A 20,537-nucleotide genomic window follows, 5' to 3' on the forward strand; every position below is an offset into this window, starting at 1 on the left:
AAAATTAATTATATTAACTTAACGATAATGTTAAACTGCTTGAAATGATTTAGCATTAGCGAGGTAACGTTAACCTTACTCAAAGGGACTACAAAATTAATGATGTTCATTAGCATAAAATACATTTTGAAAACTTCATAGTTCTCCATATCCCAAAATTTACCTTACTACTAGTTCATTTGTCTTAAGATTACTATTCATTTTGCTGTATGCTGCAAATTTCCCATCAGGTCAAAGCTCCTCACAGACATACCTGGCGTGAAGCTTCTTAAAAATAAAAGGAATCAGTGATTCGCAAAATGATTCTTTTTAGTGAGTCGACTCGTATAGTTTAGTAGGCGAAAATGATTCGAATCTTTGACTCATTATTCTTGGTTATTCCTTTGTAGTACGTATTTTAACAAGCAGTAGACGCAAATCCCAGTCTATTTCAGCAGATACTGTAAGTGGAGACTAAATTTAATGGCATATTTAATGAACATATATAGTTTATTGCTAAATTCTTTAGTTGCGATTAATGTAAATTATGGCAATTTAATTTAAGTTTCAGGGTATTTTTATTATTATATTTTTTTATGAATTTTATTGTAATCTATATAGATTGGTGGCCAAAAGCATTGACACTAAAGTACCGCGGTGAAGTTGGTTTGACGTTGGATATTCGAGTTCCGGCCACCAGATTTGCAGTGGAGACACTTATCCTGCAGAGGGCAAAACCTTTTTTTTGTCAATATTATCACTTTTCATATTAATTAATAATTAATATGTAATAATTCTGCATTTTATTTCAATACCTTCCAGGTCATGTGACCTATTGTCTCAAAATATATTCTAAAATGTGTGTCCACCTGTCCTGCAGAGGGCACAAACCTTTTTATTCAATATTATCTCTTTTCATATTTATCCAATGGCATGATTTTCCTCACATTTATTTAACGACAGTGATCAGCAATTACCTAATGACCTGTTCAGCTAAAAACAGATTTTACTTAAGTTAAATGAGCCTGTGCCAAGTTCTTGCTATGACAGGAAAGAAAAACCTCATAATCATTACCATCATCATCATCATCATCATGTACAATTATATTTTAATATTTCAAACTATCTGCTAAATGCTGGTGCCTTCCAAAATTGTGCCTTCCATGGTTTCCATTAGTGCTGGGCGATATGACGATATATATCGTGGGGAAGATAGAAAAGTGTCTATCGTCCTATTTCTTTTCTATCGTTTCTAACCTAATTTTATCAATCACTAAAGAAAATATTGCATTAAATAGGCAAATGTATGATGAAGTCTTGTCGCTATGCAGTGCATACTTTACCCTTTATATAAGTTAAGATCAAGAATAAAAATGAACTTTTTCGCAAAGAAACTCCGTCTTGTGGTTTTGCGACATGACGCTTTACGTTGTTGCGACATGCTTTACGCTAGTTAACTCGTGAGTGCTTAAAGATGGAGACGCAAGAGGTTGAAGATGAATGCCCGGAGTCGCAACAAACTGAAACTGCTATGCAGGAAGCAGCCCAAGAAGTACTTTTACCGAAACCTGGGGGTACATCAGTGATTTTGTTGCATTTTGGCTTCAAGAGCTCTGACACGGAGCAGAAGACAGTCATGTGCAAACTCTGCCAAAAGACTGTTTTTTTGTGGGTGGTATATCGTGATATATATCGTTATCGTGATATAAAATAATCCATATCGTGATATAAGATTTTTCCATATCGCCCAGCACTAGTTTCCATGATAAAAATGACCCTATACACATACACATTGCATCCTTTCTATTCTGTGCCCTGTGGCTAATCAATGACAGGGCATTTGTCCAATTTCTTTTAATTACCATTTTAAAATATATTATGACCTAAAAATATTTTATAACAAGATGTTTATTTTTATATATGTTAAATATTATCCACTTTTTTTTATAGTTAGCACTGTTGGTTGTTCTTTCATGGTTAGGGGGTTCAAATCTTTTGGTCTGAATGCATGTTCTGTTCACATGATCTCCTGGTTCTTTCTTCAGGTTTTCCTCCACAGTTCAAAGTTTGTAGGCTAATTGGCATTTGCAAATTGACCATGGTGTATGATTGACTGGGTGAGTGTGTGTGCTTGTGTGCAGAACTCAATGCCTCTGGCATCGATCAGATGTATTCACTACCAACCAGTTTAGGAATCTTTGTTACTATTTTTATACCTCAGTTGCAAGTACAGCTCAAACATGGAGGAAACAGAAATTACAGAAATTTATATATATATATATATATATATATATATATATATATATATATATATATATATATATATATATATATATATACATGTAATCCTATTATATAGGTATATAGGTATATATATATATATATATATATATATATATATATATATATATATATATATTAGTATTTCTTATTAGAGGATTACACTGGATTATATTATTATTATATTGTCTATATACCCTTCTTTTTGCTATTGCCACTATATTGTTTCATTTCTTACTTTCTATTTTATATTAACATACAAAGTGAAGAGAAGAAAAAGGATCAGAGCTTTCTTCAGGCAAGCATGGCAGAGTTTCAAACAAGTTTTACATGTGGCCAGCAAAGCAAAAAAGGTCTTACCTCTTTAAACCTCTCCTCTACTTATTTTTTTCACTCTATATTTTTATGGAACCCTTCCCCTTTTTGTTCTGTTTTTGATTCCACTCCAGAATCCCTGAAGGTACATTTAAAGGCAACTCCTGCAACATAACTATACAGCTACAGAGCTTAGGGAAAAAAAGCATGATTACTGAGCCAGAAATAGAATAGTATACAATAGCCTAGCTTTCACGTCCGATCTAAGGAGGGGGGGGGGGATGTGGGTAGATCTACCTATTTCATCCTGATGTCATACTTCTGGTTGGAGTTCTCATCACATGAAGACCACTTCCTGCCGTTGAGGATAGCCCTTTAAGGTCTGCTTAAAGATACTTGTGACTATTGAGGATGGTTCCACTTTGAAACAGGCTTTAGATTGTATTTGATACAGTTTTGGGACTGAAATTGCCACAAACAGTTTTGTACCAGATCTCCATCAATGAACGGTTGATAACTTCAGCACAATTGGCTTCATGTTAACTAAAATGAATTTTCTGTTATACAATTGTACTTTTTGACCATATAACCTAGTTATTGAAAGTATTTATTTATGGATGCACTATACAATATAACTATTATCCTCCTTCTCTGACATCTAATTAGCTGTGTAACTAACTGCCAACTGAGTAGTCAGTTTTAATTCCACTTACATTTGGGATATGACGATATGCAGTATGCATTCAAACTCATAATTCATACTCCCCATGCCTCTGATACAGTGCTGACTCATCACAATTAGGAACAGTTCAAAAACATAACAATACAGAGTATTTTCTCCTGCTTAATCATTAATTATGTTGGTGCATTACTTTTTTATAGACCTGTAGGTCTAAATGTGTTATCTAGATTTGCACATTGAAAGACACTTTCAAACTACAACCTTCTCTTTTAATTATTTTAATCAAATTATTTTCATGCAATAAATCAAATTAACAAGTATCCTAAATCTGTTTTCCATTTTATATTTTCCAATAAATGGTGTCTATTTTTATTTACAACTTTTTAGGCACTTACTGTTATTCAGAAATGTGCAGCTTACTTTACTTGTCAAATCTGGCTTTTTTTTTTTTTTGTAAAAATGTGTTGAACAGGTACTGAAGCATTAACGCTTTATATGATTTGAGTGACAAGATTTCAAATAAAAATAATGGTTTTCTGGTGTTGACAGTAAGGTACAGAATCAATATATAAATATAATAGATTTATAAATGTGACGCTTTTCATTTTTGGCAAAGGAAACAGGGTACTAAAGCAAACACAGTTCTAGCAAAAGTATGTTTGTACGGTAAGGTAATTTTAACGCACCATTAACTTAAGCAGGTCTTTATTGTCTAAGTCTAAACATTAATTTGAACCACCTCAGCATGTAAACCTTATTAACTTTGTATTTATTTTAAATTGTATAAAGATAATTACAGTAAATTTGAATCCAGGGCAGTATACATGACCAAAATTACCAGGATTAATAAAGGAAAATTAATAGCATTCATTCAAAGTACAGTGTTTGTAAGATATAGATAGTACCAGAAATAATGGAGGCCCCCTACACAAGCTATATAAATGAGTGGTGCATAGGGGACCGTGGCCACCAGGGGGCCCCAAGAATAACTTCTTGAGAAAAAGCTGAAACAGGAAAGCTGACAAAAATTAGACATGTCAATTGAAATGAATGAAAATTATTTAAAAAAGCTACATTTACAATACAGGATGTGACACTGTCTTAAAGTTTAGACATATCCTGGCAAGAGAATTTACATCGGATGGGATGTCAGTCTTTTTCAGCTCACTATTCACACATGGGCATTCACATTCACACAATAAACCTGCTACAAACATGCACTCTTCCTATGTGTGTTAAATACCCAGTTAGTACTGGGTATTTAACATTCTTATTTATATGACCCTATATATTTTTCTTTTCTACTCTTTCAAAATATTTGGGTGTGTATTTGGACTGAATTTGGATGTCATTTTGGACTGTTCCCAGACAACTGAGTGTTCATAATACGATTTTTTTTTAATATCCTTCCATGAGAACATACTAAAGCTTTTCCCACAAAATATGGTATAAATTGTGATTTTATCATTGAAAAATATATATTAAAAGGAAAGTAATAGTGTATAATTAGCATAGTTTCCATCAATAACTAGTGTCAGCTGAGTATCAATGTGTAAATAACAAAATGAAATAAGATTGCACCAGTATCAAACTGTTCTTACTAAGGAAGGGAATCATATCATCATTGATATTTAGGCCTTTAAGAATAAAATCACACAAATACTGATACAATCCTTTATTGGGGCTAAAAATCATTCATTCTAAAACTTCCCTCTAGTAATGTGAAATGTTAAATAAAAAATAAGTTAAACTCATGTCTGCATTTTTGCATATGGTGAACTTTCACACCATGCACTGTAGTACCAGATTCAGCTCTGACTTATATATTATGGTTTGTGCAGCCTTTGCAGCCATGTACAACTAGCTCCAAAAAGAAATAATTCTATTAAAAGTCCAAAACTGTGTTTAAAAGTATGGAGGGCCCAATGGCAATGTCGCCCCCTTTTTTGCCCTAGCTGTGAAACTATACTCAAAGTTTTGTTCATTATATTACACACACACACACACACACACACATAAGTAATTTTTGATGATGGCCAAATGTTGGTAAAACTAAAAGGACCCAACCGTGGTCCTGCAATATGGCTGACATTGAATCTATACTAGGGATGTAAAGGTATCAAAACTTCACGGTACGCTAATACCTTGGTATGAATGGCACGGTACGGTATTTATTAAATCATTTACAGAAAAAACAAAACTAATGAAGAGACTTGAAAAAAGTGCCAGAAGTGTTTATTAAACAGTATTTTCAATTTCAAATTTTATGTGTATCTGACAAATAAAATTTGAATTTGAAAATTTGAATTTACATGAACACTGAACATATGGCATACAAATTAGCCATCTATCTGTAAACTTTAAAACAGGGACTTAAATTTTTCAATTTTAATGACAGAAAAATTTTAAACCATGTAAAAAAATAAATAAATAAAGTTTTAATTTAGTATTCTTAAAAAACTCAGAAAAAATAAAAATAGCAGCCAGCTTATTGCAGCTGGCCCATGTGCTGAATGAGTATTTGAGAACACTTACCTCATTCACTCACTTATTCAGACAAAGACAGGATTTTTTTTTCCTTTCTCGTTTCTTTTCAGAGAGAAACCGAAATGACTCGATAAAACAATAGGTCTTCTAAGAAAAGTTTGCTCAGGCGAATGGAGCGAACGGGAGGTAGCGGGAACTACAATTCCCATCAGCCCAGGCGTGGCCATCATCCTTTGCGGTCTGTTGTCGCTACAGATCCAGTAATGAAATAGCGGTGCTGCTATTAGCGGCGAAGGAAAAGAGATGAAAAGAGTAATTAATCATTACGGAGTAAGCGGGTTTTAAATCGGATGTGCGCATTACTGGATCGGTCCATTCGCCTGAGCAAACTTTTCTCAGAAGACCACCCCCCGCCCGCCACACACACACAAACACACAATCTCTATCAAATATTATATTATTATTATTATTATTATGATAAGCCATACGACAGCCATCAGGCTCATTAATGAAGAATTGGCATATAATATTTTATTGTTGGCACATTTTTTTTGCAGGGGTTTGTCTTGTAATACAAAATATTTAAATAAATAGCCTATTTTAAATATATCTGTTAATCATCGTTTTAGGATCTTAATGTATGAATGATGACAATATTTTATCATAAAATAAACCATACGAAAAAATATACAAGTATAAAAAATATATACACATTTAGTTATTGTTAATTCATAAAAGACACATTAAATATTCCAATATTTCATTAATGTTTAAAAACGCCACATGCATATCACTGTAAGGAATAAAATTTGAGGTGGTATCAAAAAGTTTTGAGATTTGCGTGCCATAGATCTGGGTGCTTTCGCAGTATATCCTTCCTTAGAAACCATAAAACCTGCCAGAGAAATCTCTATTTTCAATAGCAAATGATGGCCTCTTTCAGTATGAAGACTGTTGCATCGTCTCAGGGTCGTACCCATACACCCAAGTTTCGTCACAGGTAACAAGCCTTGACATAAAGAACGTGTCATCCATGACATGCTAAATGAGTTCTATGCAGACTTTAACGCAATGTCCTGGGTCAGTAGCCTGGTGACGAATTTGGCAGGAACACATTGCATGTTCAAATTACACATGAGGATTGCCTAGACTGTTCCGTATGACACCGACAATGGCAGGAATATTGTAGATTGTTCTCTGACGATCATCATGCAGTGGTGAATGGTTTCGATATCTTCGGGGGTCTAGTGGTGTGCTTTCGCTGTTGAAATGCGTGTGCTACTCAAAACACCTTGAACAATTCCTTGCAGCATTGTCTGCAACTTGCTGAATCATGTCAATCGACTCTGTGGCAGATTTGCCCAGCTTCACGCATAATTTCTCGTTAGCTCTTTGCAATTGCTGTCCATGATGAAATAGAAGATATGGTAATACATATGGTTAGAATAGCACAGCTCACAATGTACACAGGACGGTGTCTATTGGGTCACTTAATTATAAAGGTCGTTGCACCCTGTGGCAGTGTATGCAGCCTTGTGTTTCCATCTGTTGCAGAGTTACGAATAGGATTGGATTCCGACACTGATAGCTGTACGGGCATGTTATTCCACAAGTTCTACGCAATTATGGAATGACGTCACAGAACAACTTACGATTATCATAAATGAATGCTTAACTGATAAACTTTAAATAAACACAACAACAGAATTGTAAAAATTTAATAGGGCTCTTACAATAGCTATATAACAGTTATGTACTAGAACCGAATCAGAAGACAGATATTGGTGCCTTATGTCGGTGCCACTTAATGCACAGACTTAAAAAGCATTATCACCCTCACTATAATAGCATATTACAAAATAATTTCCTGACTGAGAAAATGCAGGTGAATAAAGCTCTAATAATACAAAATCAATTAATCATTGTAGTAACATGAGTGTCTATGTTTTCACCTTCCAACTTAAAAGGACAACTTGAGAATAAGACCATATGCGTTAATGCAGTAATTACACCTGCTCTGACAACAGCAGGTAGCATTAGCTCGCTAAGCTAAACATGCCAAAATTAAAGTGCATGAAGTTAAACGTCCTAACTGGTTGTATTTCACAATAAAGGATTTCCACACTGTAACATGCAACGTCTTTTAACAGTTGCATGTAAAGGGGGAAACTGATCTGAGGACACTCGAGATAAAGTTAAAAGCAGAGGAATGCATCATATTTAAAAGCTTGCTGAGATCAGCTGGTTGCTGTTTCTGGCCCCAGTCGGGCCAACCCTAGCATATTTGTCCAGATTGGGCAAATATGGTCATATTTCTGCAGAAAAAGTTAAAGCTGTTTGTAGCATATCAAGAACACCAACTACTTTGCTGTTATTTGTGTTAAATTACGTTGGGTTAGGGAGTATATAAATTAGTTGTTTTTTAATTTACTTATAATAATGAATACTTTTAACTATTAAACTATAGTTTTATTATTATTATTATTTTTATATATATATAAAAAGCGATTCTTTAATGTTCAGGTACCGTTTATAGGCACCAGTACCATTTGAAAAGTATCGACTTGGCATCGATATGGTAAAAAAAAAAAAAAAAAAACTGGCTACCCAACCTTAGTTACAAAACTAGTCTCGAAACTTTTTATACCATCTCGTTTTTTATCATAATAAAGATTTAAAATATATGTTGTGATATAAATTTTATAGCGATTATGTAAGGGAACAAATCCGTTGCAGGGGGCATTTTTAGCACATAATAAATATAACACACACACATTTTATAAACAAAATAAATAAGTGGTCACCAGTTTAAATAATAAACTGGACTTTGCAATAGAGTAATTATGGTTGGTGCACTTAGATAATTCCCCAGTCCTCTTTTCCTCATCTTAGAACTGCTCGGTAACAGTTACCACAACGTGTGTAATAGCAGCGCATAGGGATTACTGAGAGGTTTCCTAGCTGCTCTGGCGAAAGGCTGCACGGTTAACCGCAGTCAGTACACCGTGGGCGGGTGAATTATCCTGGAAACGCCACAGTTTTCTCTTGCAAGCTTCTTTCTTCTCGTTTTCCTTAGAAGTTGGCCAGCAATGTCAGATAACCAGGATACCGAGACGTTATCGGGGGAGTGCGGTGAGACACAGGTGGGCGTTTAGAAGGCTAGTCAGCTAGCCATGTTTAACAAGCTAGCACTGATTCGGCTAAGCTGTTGTGTCTGTTAGCAAACAGCGGCCAAAGCTAGCTTGGTGCAGTAGCTATCCTGGACGAAAAGCATTAAATCTGCATGACTGTTGTGGTTATGAAGCTGTACGGGTTGGTGGCTTTTAAAAAATGTATATTGTATGAGTTTGCTGAGGTAAAATAAGCTAATGTGCTGGATTTTAGCGTCAGGTGTAAACATGGTTGCAGCAATGCGAGTCTTCGCTGTTTTCAGACAGCACCATGCAAATCACTGAGACACGACAGGCCTCCATTCTATAGCAGGTCTTAAGTGTGTGTTATCAGTCGAATGAATATGCATATACATCTTATGGCCTTTAAAAAAAAAAAGTAGGTTTGGTTTATTCCCAGCAGGATATCAGAAGAGGTCATTGACATGATCCATCATTTATAAGGCTGGGCTGCTTTAACTTCGCAGTGTGTGAGAGGTCCTGTCTGTTTTGCTTATTTATTTCCCAATTCTGCAGGCAACATCACATCTTAAACGCACACACAAACATTACAGGGTTGTGTTGTTTCATGCAAAGCAGAGATCACCTGGTTCCGGATAAGGGTGTAAATTAAATAATATACTTAATGTTTAGATTCTGTTATATAATGCCATTTAATATAATTTTATATAAAATTCAGCTTGGTCTGAGCAACCAAGCCTGTATTGTAATCAGACCAAGCTGGTAGAAAAGAAAGAGTTTCTTAATTACTACTGGTCTTGTTTGGCAAGATTTTAAATAATTACCACAGCAATCAGACAATTTAGATTACTTCTGACTTTAATTGATCGGATTAGTCAATAATAATAAAGCTGAAAAACAAACTGCTCTGCAATAAAAATGATCAAGTCTGACCAGCTTGGCTTGTTTTTTAGTAGCTGGTTAGACCAAGCTGCTTTTCTCCCCTTAGTAAATGTTTTACTGCTGTGGGTATTTAAACTACTGGCTAATAAAAACTTAATATTTTTTCATTAATTTTGAGCAGTTGCCATCACCCTGACAGAGTACCAAGCCCAGCATTGCAATGCTTAGACTTGATCATGAGTAATGTAGCAGAAGTTTGTGAAACTTAAGTACGTGTTTTGTCCAGTAGAGGGCAGCAAATGAAAGTCAGAATGGCAAATAGACAACGCTTTACTGCATTCAATTAAAAACAACCCCGTGACTTACAGTTACAGCCCAAATGAAAGGTAAACCATACTGCAACCAGCCAGTGCTTGGCCAAATGAGCTAATACAATGTAGAAAGGTATAAATGGAAATGTTTGTTTAGCTTGTATTGTAGACAGATGGAAGCAGGAAGAGAGAGCTATTTTTTTTGGCAGATCATTGCATTGTTAGGCTTCCAGTCATGCATGTTTGCACTTAAATAACCACGTCCATGCTACAATCTGACTTTCACTTTTCTTACCATTTAAAGGCTTTATTTGCTTTATGTTCAGGCTAAATTAATCTTGAAGTTTTACATCACTGTTTCCATCATATGCAACGTAAATATTTCTAAGTAATTTTACTTGCAAGCAACAGCCTACATGGTTTATTTTTTCTACACTTGCAGTGACTCATGAATTCTAGGCAGGGTGTAGTAGATCATTCGAGGTACTGTCACTGAGGTGGATGCCTTAGCTATCTATACCTGTTCGTCTGGGGTGTTGTCTTCTTCTTTTTTTGTAGACTTGTGATGACTTCTTAAAAATGCCTTGTAAGAGCATGATTTCAAATATGAAGTAATCTTATTAAAAAGTTGTCTTACTAATGTGCAAACCACATGATCATTTACTTCTGCTGATATCAAAGAAGGTAATTTAGGTTGTGTTACAGTGTGACTTTTTAACATTTAAAAAAACAGTGCAGTAATTTTGACATTGATTTACTCTACCGTATGCATTTGTTTAGTGAAGGACTAGGTGTCCCAAATGTCTCCATACATAGTGGAAAAGACAAATTTTTAGGAAAATGTAATATCATTTACATGATTACAGTTTCTTTCGTTTCCTCCTATCTTTTCAAATTAAAATGTGTTAATTTTTAAGTTTTTGGGACATACTCTCATTTCCCAGTACAGCTAGTTGCTGTTGTACGATAAAATGCAACATGCACAGTCTTGAGACGAATTCCTGTGAAGTCAGGCTTTTCAGGTTTGAAAGTCAGGCTAATGATCTTTTGATAACAGTAGTAGTAATAACCTTAAAAGCTTAAATAAGCATCTACATATTTTTATGAGCCCACTCTTCCATGATGAATGTGCTACAAAAAGTAAACCAAGAAAAAAGGGGCCCTTGACACACTTCAATGGGGGGGGGGGGGGATTGACAAGTACAAACCACTATTGAGATGGCTGGTCCTTGTGGGATTCTTAAAACTGTGTGTGTTTGTTTATATATAACGCTGTTATGGTGTTGTCCCGTAGAGTAACTATTATCCAGATAATTACACCTTTAAGAGGAACTATCAGTTTCCAGTGTGGGTGTGATTCACATTCCATGGGTTCTGTTCCTTCAGTCAAAAAACACACACGTGTATTAAACACGTGTATGATGATGATGTTAAATTCCTGGTCCAAGGCCTGCATTATACTATGCTTTTTTTGTGCAGGAATCTCAAGACCCTAACTCAAACCCTGTGAGAACAGAGGAAGCCAAACTAAAAGCAAAGTATCCTAATTTGGGTCAGAAGCCAGGAGGATCTGACTTTTTGATGAAAAGACTTCAGAAAGGAGTAGGTAGCTGTATGGTGTTAGAGATATAATTTCACATGTTACTTGGCATGGTACTTTTTTGACACATGGCATAAATTTATTTATTTATTTTCAGCAAAAGTACTTTGATTCAGGTGATTACAACATGGCCAAGGCGAAGATGAAGAATAAGCAACTACCAGCAGCAACTGGTCCAGAAAAGAGCACTGTCACTGGTGATCACATTCCAACTCCGCAGGACTTACCACAAAGAAAGTCCTCCTTAGTCACAAGCAAACTGGTCGGCTAATCACTACCTCAGATCCTGAGCCACCCCTTCCCAAAGTTTGTCTCCTTCACGTCAGAGCTCCATTGGGGTTGTGCACTATTTGCTTTTTTTTTTCTTCTTTTTTTTTTTAAATAACTCTATCCCTTCAAACAGCTCTATCCTGATTCACACTGTCTCACACACATCCGGTTAAAAAGCAGGCAGTTCAGTGAAGGGCCAGTAAAGGTGACAGGCCATTATTAATGCACTTTATGATCTATACGCCTTCTGCAGGAATGAGATCAAATTCTTTGTTTAAAATTGTGGGGCAGCAGGCAGTTTGATCGCAGTTTGATCGCTCATCAAATACTTAACATATTTACAAGTTCATAGAGATGATTTTGTTTTGTCTTTGGCAAAGGCAACATAAGATTTATAAAAACATATAGACATACTGCTTTATTTTTTTCGCTGGCAAATGCATGTTAGCCACATCAGTAATTTCTCACCTCAGTCTCATAAAATGTTCGCTATTTGAGTTTAAATTACTAAACTGGGTACTCATCAATAGGCTTGTGTTAGAATGTGAATAGACCAGATTTTTGAACTCGTGTGTCACGATAATCAAAAATGCTACAACTAATGACCTGACCCAGCACAGAACATTGTTTTGATTTGACATTATTAAGTAACACCTTGCAGCTTTGGACTGAGTAGTTATGTGGAATAGCACAGGCTGAGGCAGCATGGTGGTGTAGTGGTCGGCACTGTTGCCTTGCACCTCCAGGGACCGGGTTTGATTTCTGGCCAGGCTTGATTCCCGTCTCTGTATGCATGGAATTTGCATGTTCTCCCCGTGCTTGGTGGGTTTCCTCCCACAGTCCAAAGATGTGCAGGTTAGGTGGATTGGCTTTTCCAAATTGCTAGTAGTGTGTGAATGAGTGTATGTGTTTCTGCCCTGCGATGGATTGGCCCCCTGTCCAGGGTGTACCCCGTCTCGTGCCCTAGGCTTCCTGGGATAGCCTCCAGGCCCATTTATCCTAAATACAGGATAAAGTGGTATAGAAGGTGAGTGAGTGAGCAAGCTCAGGCTGATATAATTGGTAAGGTAATAAATGTAAGTCTACAGTACATTGATTTCTTTTTTTTTTCACCCGTATGATGAACATCAAAAGTTAACAAGGTACAATCATTCAGTCTGTGATGTTAATCTGTATGAAGCAAGGACATTATGATATACAACCGGATGGAAAAGCACATGTGATAAAATACATTTTAATAATTTGATTAAATAAATGTTCAGGTAGGAATTTTTCATAACTTTCATTATCCTGTTGTTGACATGTCTGCCTTCTTAATCAAGCAAAGCTAGATTTTAATCTATAGAAAAAGTTTTGGGCATTGATGATATTAATCTTGGTTTGTAACAATGTCTGTACTAAATACACCTAACTCAGAAATCTACAATTTCGAACTCTTTACATTAGAATCCATTAAAATCCCATTTAAATTATTACTGTCTAAACCATGGATACAGAGATGCAAGTCTATCAGTAACCTAGAGGATAATCAGATTTTGATGAAAACTATTCAGGGACTTTAACAGCATAATCATCTTCATAATCTGCATATTGAGTAGAATTCTTTGTAAAAGTGTCATATGTATCTTGCACCCATATGAGTGCCCGTGTCAGTTGTAAGAATGATGTTAATATGGTGGATTTAAAAAAGAAAATGCAGGTAATATTAAGTATGCATTTTGAGCATGATCATGTTTGAATTTTTTTTTTTTTTTTTTGTGAATAATGTATTATGTACAGTGTTGTACCATAACCTCTTTTAGCTGATTTCAAGTTGTAAATAGATAGCACATTTATTTTAATATTTGTATTTGTTTTCACAACCACATATCTTATTTTTTCTTATTTTCACTCTACAGGTTTCCTATTAACATCATGATTTGTGAAGTTGTTTGCTAAACATTTTCCTTTGCAACATTTTCTTCTTATTAATGCGAAACATTTGTGAGAACCAAAAAGAAATATATAATTTTCCCATTACTTAGAAAACACATTGGGTTACTGTTAAGGCATATGCAGTTGTATAAAGGTGTAGATGAGGAAACCATACCAAGATGTGTATATTTGTATAATATTAACACAAGTATCTTTATTCAAATATTTTGTCAGTTATTTCGTTGAAATTATATAAGAGATAGCCAGGATAGGCTGCTTTAGGAAATACTGCTTTAGAAACGAGAAGATCTATGGGGCTGGTTAATGAAATCCATGCAAATATTTAAATTTGCATTAAAAGGTCAACTCACCACAGCTTTAATATGAACTGCCCCATACACTGCTTGAACATTTTGGAGTTCCAAAAACTAATGTTTACTGTGTGTTTCTGTGTACTCAGTGCTGTACATGCACAGACAGACATGCATGCACCTTACCTTTTATGTATTTATGATTTGAGAAGATTACTGTGGAACTGGCACTAAGGTGATAAGTATGCAAAGGAAGGAAATTTTGTTTTGTCCTAGATTGCAAAGATTTTGAGATCTGTCAGGTTTTGAAAAATGGAAGGGAAAAAAAGCTTAAGGTTGTTATCTGGAATAAAGTTTTACATTGACCTAGTGTGGATATTACTCATTTAAACATGCTTGGTGCAAGATGGGAAATTTTTTTTAGTTTTTAAGAAACTTAGATTTTAGATATATGCATAGAGTGGCAAATAACCTGTATTCTGTGGATGTTTTTTTTTAATACTTAAAGTACAATTTGAAAATTTATTTAAAAAATAGAAATGTTTCTATTAATAACACGGAAATAAAATAGTTGTAAGTAACTATATCGTCCACTGCATGACAAATACGAAACAAATGTTAATGAAAAACATCCAGTTTTAACCTGTTTGGCTAAAGTTTTAAATCTAAAGGTTGACAGCAAGTAAATAATTTCATCTAGGTGCAGTAATAACTCATGTAATTTTGAAGCAGGAATTGGTTTTCAGTTCGCTTGTGCTCACAGATCATAGAGGGTAAGTTTGTTTATGATTTGTTTGGTGGTTTTGATCATAAACCAGGAAGTAGATATAAGTGCATCACGATGAGAAAGGCCAGGATGTTTTGGCTTTCTGGCTGGTTTATGTAGTGAATATTGTACACATATGTTTCCTCAGTCTAGCCCCACATTATCAATGCACAATGTTTTATCTGCACTAGCACAACTTTTGGGTGAAGCGTTTCTAACTTTTGAGCCAAAGCGTGAATGCATGTGAGTGCTCACGTCACTAGGGGGCACCAAAAGTCCCCACTGGTTTGAAGGTGGACACTGCAGCCAAATGTTAAGCTTAATATCAAGTAAACAAACTCATGAAAATAAATCTCCATAAATGGCTCCATAAATGCCAGGCCATGTCGGGCCACATTTCCGCCGGCCTAATAATATTAAAAACCAAAATAAAGACTGGTGATATGTCACTTCCTATATTCTAGATTACATGTTCCCTACCCTGCAGTTTTCTGTTAAACAAAACTGGTTAATAAGAGCCCTTTGTAGGTTAAAAATTTTATGTTAGAGTAGGAAACATGTTAAAAAAAAAAAAGAAAGAAAGAAAAAAAAGGGGGTATTCCAGGATCAGGTTTAGAAACTGAAAATTTACATTTTGATGTTAAAGACATTTGGCCTTCATTTTTTTTAACGATAGGCCGTATACAATATTATATGCAGGGTGTGCTTTTTTTAAACCTCACCTTATAAATATTGGGGAAAGCATGCGTATTCTCAATGGCATTTGTGTGTTTTACGTGTCTGTAAAATGGTGTTTGTGTTTTACGTGTCTATCCCACACTTTGTTGAAAAGTAGAACCAGTACTTCCGCTTTGTGTGATACGTGCATTATGTGCTGTAGAGGCAGTCTGATGTTCGCCCCGCCCACAGGCACCTCATAAAGATACTGCAACACTTCCGCCTTCGCGTTTGGAAAGCCCGTGATATACACCATAGCCTGAAAAGTAGGAGAAAATGTAACGATCATCGGTTTCTCAAATTTCGTCGCAAAATTCGTAATTCACGCGTAGTCGTTTTAAATGCGGAAACCTGGAACCTCGTTATGATGTTTAACTCAAAGGATTGTTCTCTCCCCGTCGCCAACGTTTCATCTGGATACAAAGAAAAACCTTTCGCTATTGTCGCTCCGATTCAGAGAACAGCACCATTAAATCTAGGAGTTTCCCCTTCGAACCAGCGCGGCTTGCCCGATGACTCTTTACCAAATTCCCCCGAGTCTGACTGCGACGAAGTGCCAGGACTCGGCTTCCTGGATCACAACACGCAGGAGATTATAGCCGATTTTTTTCAGCTCATCACGTCGCCTTCTCACTCTTGTGCACGGCATCATAAGGTTTTACAAACGATGAAGCGCGTTGTAGACGGCCTGCTGGTTAAACATGAGCTTGTTTATAAAGGTATGGTTAGAGTTGTTTGTCTTTAAAAAAAAAAAAAAAAACTCTAGTTGCTTCCTGTTGTAGTCAGGTTTCCGAGGCCTGTGTTGCCTAGCTCGATTTGTTTATTTAAATTTGCGCTCGGGCTACACACCCGTCTGAAATTGCCAGGAAACCTTTAGACTACCCGGATGAAGGCGTATGTAAAAATTTGTGTTTTTATAACCCAGGTATGTTTAATAAACTGAGTTTGGACGAGAAAGGAGACGACATGAGAGTGGTGGGGTCCGTGGCTAAGGAGCTCTTCAGCGACGGCATCACGAACTGGGGGCGGATTGCCAGCCTGCTTGCCTTTGGGGTAGCTGTTGCTCGTTATGAAAAGGAGTCTGGACGAGGGCACTGTGTAAGCCTTGTGGCACACGAGATTTCAACCTATCTCATGGACAATCAGAAGGAATGGTTTCTGAAAAACAACTCGTGGGTGAGTTTGCCAAAGCCGTGAATAGTTTCAATCATTCAAATATGTGTAAGGGTGGAATGCCCATTGTCTTCTCTTGTACACTCATTAAAGGCCTGTGTATTCTTGTACACACATTCACTTTGTTGGAATGCAATCCTCCTGTTGTGTAACCAGACAGTCACCCTGTCATTTCCGTTTTGTTGTGGCTTGTGACTTATGAATAATGTGTCCTTAATTCCTCTTTGTACTCATTCAGGATGGCTTTGTGGAGTTTTTTCACGTTCCTGATCCAGAATCTTCAACAAGGACTGCATTACTGGCCTTTGCCACTGTGGCAGGTATTGGGAGTGTTCTTGCCTATTTGACAAGATAGGATCCACTCAACCTTTTGACTGACTTTGGAACTTCATGTAAAAGAAAATTAGCATCCACGAAGACAGTTCTACCATCAGTCTAGACTTTTGTAAATTGTTTAAATTGCTTTATATATGGTGCGCTTTTTATTCATGAAGAGTTTATTTTTTTTATTAAAATGTTAATTAAAACACTATGTGATCTCACAAAATAAGAAAGCAAGAGTGTTTGAGTTGATGTATTTATTAAAAAAGAATCAATCAACAAGGATTACTTAGTTATATATAAGAGAACAACAATGTGGTACTGTGAATATATAGAGCAGTTTTCCCAGAATACTGTTTATTCTAAAGATTGAATAAGCTGAAGGCGCTTACTACATTTTAAAGTGTAAAAATTATTCTCATATGTAGAAAATGTAACTGTAAAAAAACAAAAAAAAACACTTTGGTGCCACCTCTGTGTTGAGTTTGGTTACTGTGTAGGCCTGCTGTTCAGAAAATCTTTTCAACACATTCATCCACTCCTTTTCTGTATCTTCTCTTCACGTTCAAATGCCTTTGTAGAGAGGAGAGATCATACAATAAACCTGATTGCATCATATTTTTCTATTGTAATCTCATACTCTTTCAACTTCTTTTGTGTGTATATTGTACAAAAAAGTTCTGTATATTTTTTGCATGTTAGACACCTAGAGCCATCTGAACTGTTTGCAAAATCATGGGGCCTCACAATTAAGAACTGTTGTACTTTGTTGCATCACACAGTACTGTGCATGGAACATCCAGGGTTGCCTAGAAACTTGTCTAATATTATATATGTATATAAACTGTACCTAAGAAGTTGCAAGTTCACCAGCTGACAAATACTATTGTAGTACTACATGATCAACATAGGATTCATACTTGATTAGGTTTTAAAGCACTTCCAGTTAACATAAGTTCTTTAATGTAAATACATTATTAAAATAATATGAACAAACACATTCTGTCCTTGTGAAGTTGATGCAACAAGATAAGGTGATTAGGCAGCACTGAAATTGTGCCCTATGGGAGCAAGGTGTATGGTAGTGTACTATTTCAGTATAATGTTTGCAGTGGTCTGTCATGTGACTTCTGCTATGCACTGGGGATGCAAAGCTGTTATTACATTGTGGCAAATAAGCACACTAGGGCTTTAAGAGCCATCTTGCTCTTACTAATCACCAACTGTAACCTTGGTGACAGGAATAGTCCCTTTTCTGGGCACCCAGCTGCTGTGATTCGTTTAGCCATGATATCTTCTTTACACTCCGAACATTGTCCAGCATGCTTCAGTATCATACTCCATACCCAGTCATGAGAATACAAATCTGTAATGTATACCGTTTTTGTTTAATCATATTAGTATGAAGCAGGTTTAAATGCTGGTAGTGTAGTTGTTGGCACTACAGTATAATATTAAGCATGAATAAATAGTAGATATTAAATATCTATTAATCGAGTTTATGAGTAAAGAATAGGGGAGGTGTAAAATTAGAAGGATAATTTCTACAAGGAACCCCAGATCTGGTGCAGGAGGAGCAGAAGTCAATAAAAATTAATTTCTGGGCATTATGGCATTTAACATTAATCAGAAACCCATAATCTGTTCAATTAATTACAATTTCTTTACCATGTTAGTTCAAGAATGGGATGTGGATTTGGCACGAGGTTTTAAGAAGCATAGAATAAAGTATGACACTGCTATCATATGATTGTGGTTGAATCTCATGGGTATTCAGACAGTTTTAGTGGGAATGTTGATCTGGGTTTTTTTTTTAAGTTTCTGCTAATGACGTCAGTTTTCCATTTGAGCATTAAAAGGGGAAAAGGATGTTGATTTCTGTTCTATATTTACCATGTGACTACACGTGGTTTCAGCAAGTTACTTATTTAAACTTATTTAAAATTTATCAGCACGCCATTTATCATGTCAATCTAATCAGTATGAACATCAGAATATCATTAGAATATAATCAGTAATTAAATTCAAAAAGTTAAACTCATACTCACAGGTTCATTACACACAGACTAATATATGCCAAGTGTTTATTTATTTTAATTTTTGAAAAATTTGGGGTTTTCTATATAACTATATAATATAAGTTTCACTTTTAGAAGTGAATTTCTGAAATAAATCAACTTTACGATGATATTTTTACTTTGAGATGCATAAGTACATATACATGAATGATTTGGTTACCTGTAGTGCCATTAGCGTTTTAAATTTTGTGGGTGACTTTATCAAAACATTGTTTAAAATAAACTAGGATGGACACGTGGGGTTATTTTCTTTCTTTTTTAATTATAAAAAAAGGAAAGTATCAGCAAAAAAATAGTACATTTAGAATAAGTATACAACCTTATTCTAAAATGGATTAAATTAATTTTTTTCAGAATTCTATACACCCCACAATGACAACATGAAAAAAGTTTACTTGAGATTTTTGCTAATTTATTAAAAATAAAATAAATTTAAAAAAAGCACTTGTACATAAGTATTCACAGCCTTTGCAAAATTGAGCTCAGCCACATCCTGTTTCCCTTGCTCATCCTTGAGATGTTTCTGCAGCTTAAATGGAGTCCACTTGTGGTAAATTCAGTTGATTGGACATTTGGAAAGGCACACACCTGTCTATATAAGGTCCCATAGTTGACAGTTCATGTCAGAGCACAAACCAAGCATGAAGTCAAGAGAACTTGTAGACCTCCAAGACAGGATTGTCTCAAATCTGGGGAAGGTTACAGAAAAATATCTGCCGCTTTAAAGGTCCCAATGAGCACAGTGGCCTCCATTATCTATAAGTGTAAGAAATTCAAAACCACCAGGACTCTTCCTAAAGCTGGCCGACCATCTAAACTTAGCGATCGAGCACTCTAAACCGAGTTGCCAGAGAGTCTCATCAGACCTGAGAATTTTGTTTCTCATGGTCTGAGAGTCCTTCAGGTGCCTTTTGGCAAACTCCAGGCGGGCTGCCATGTGCCTTTTACTAAGGAGTGGCTTCCGTCCACAGAGGACCTCTGGAGCTCTGACAGAGTTGACTTCTTCCATTTTTTTATTTGTAATAAATTAGCAAAAATCTCAATTCAACTTTTTTCATGTTGTCATTATGGGGTGTTGTGTGTAGAATTCTGAGGAAAAATGAATTTAATCCATTTTAGAATAAGACTGTGACATAACAAAATGTGGAAAAAGTGCTGCGCTGTGAATACTTTCCGGATGCACTGTATCTACCATATCTACTTGCTGGATATGGAGTTTCCATTAACACTTTTAAACTTTAGCAATAAATTCTATAGAATTTACCTTTTCATAATGCATATCACCTGTTAATTAGCTTGGTTAGGTTGCTCAATCTCAAT

General features: G+C 35.6%; 2 protein-coding genes across 2 annotated transcripts; both read left to right on the forward strand.

Moving 5' to 3' along the window:
* Window positions 1-8,678: 8,678 nt before the first annotated feature.
* On the forward strand, window positions 8,679-14,527 carry ensab (endosulfine alpha b). Its single transcript, XM_053495311.1, has 3 exons — window positions 8,679-8,886; window positions 11,547-11,669; window positions 11,765-14,527. The coding sequence occupies exons 1-3, from the start codon at window positions 8,833-8,835 to the stop codon at window positions 11,936-11,938; spliced, it is 351 nt and encodes a 116-aa protein (XP_053351286.1). The 5' UTR covers window positions 8,679-8,832; the 3' UTR covers window positions 11,939-14,527.
* A 1,144-nt stretch (window positions 14,528-15,671) lies between these two features.
* mcl1b (MCL1 apoptosis regulator, BCL2 family member b) lies at window positions 15,672-17,757 on the forward strand. Its single transcript, XM_053494098.1, has 4 exons — window positions 15,672-15,710; window positions 15,809-16,364; window positions 16,571-16,821; window positions 17,057-17,757. The coding sequence occupies exons 1-4, from the start codon at window positions 15,672-15,674 to the stop codon at window positions 17,171-17,173; spliced, it is 963 nt and encodes a 320-aa protein (XP_053350073.1). The 3' UTR covers window positions 17,174-17,757.
* Window positions 17,758-20,537: the final 2,780 nt, after the last annotated feature.

This window comes from Clarias gariepinus, chromosome 4 (assembly GCF_024256425.1).
Source record: "Clarias gariepinus isolate MV-2021 ecotype Netherlands chromosome 4, CGAR_prim_01v2, whole genome shotgun sequence".
NCBI classification, from domain to species: Eukaryota; Metazoa; Chordata; class Actinopteri; order Siluriformes; family Clariidae; genus Clarias; species Clarias gariepinus.

Bases quoted from the DNA above. Each gene is read 5' to 3' on its own strand.
- ensab (XM_053495311.1), top strand. From the start codon at position 8,833: ATGTCAGATAACCAGGATACCGAGACGTTATCGGGGGAGTGCGGTGAG. The intron at 8,887-11,546 runs GTGGGCGTTTAG...TTTTTTGTGCAG, and splicing joins GGGAGTGCGGTGAGACACAG to GAATCTCAAGACCCTAACTC. The intron at 11,670-11,764 runs GTAGGTAGCTGT...ATTTATTTTCAG, and splicing joins TGAAAAGACTTCAGAAAGGA to CAAAAGTACTTTGATTCAGG.
- mcl1b (XM_053494098.1), top strand. From the start codon at position 15,672: ATGCGTATTCTCAATGGCATTTGTGTGTTTTACGTGTCT. The intron at 15,711-15,808 runs GTAAAATGGTGT...TATGTGCTGTAG, and splicing joins TTTGTGTGTTTTACGTGTCT to AGGCAGTCTGATGTTCGCCC. The intron at 16,365-16,570 runs GTATGGTTAGAG...TTTATAACCCAG, and splicing joins ACATGAGCTTGTTTATAAAG to GTATGTTTAATAAACTGAGT.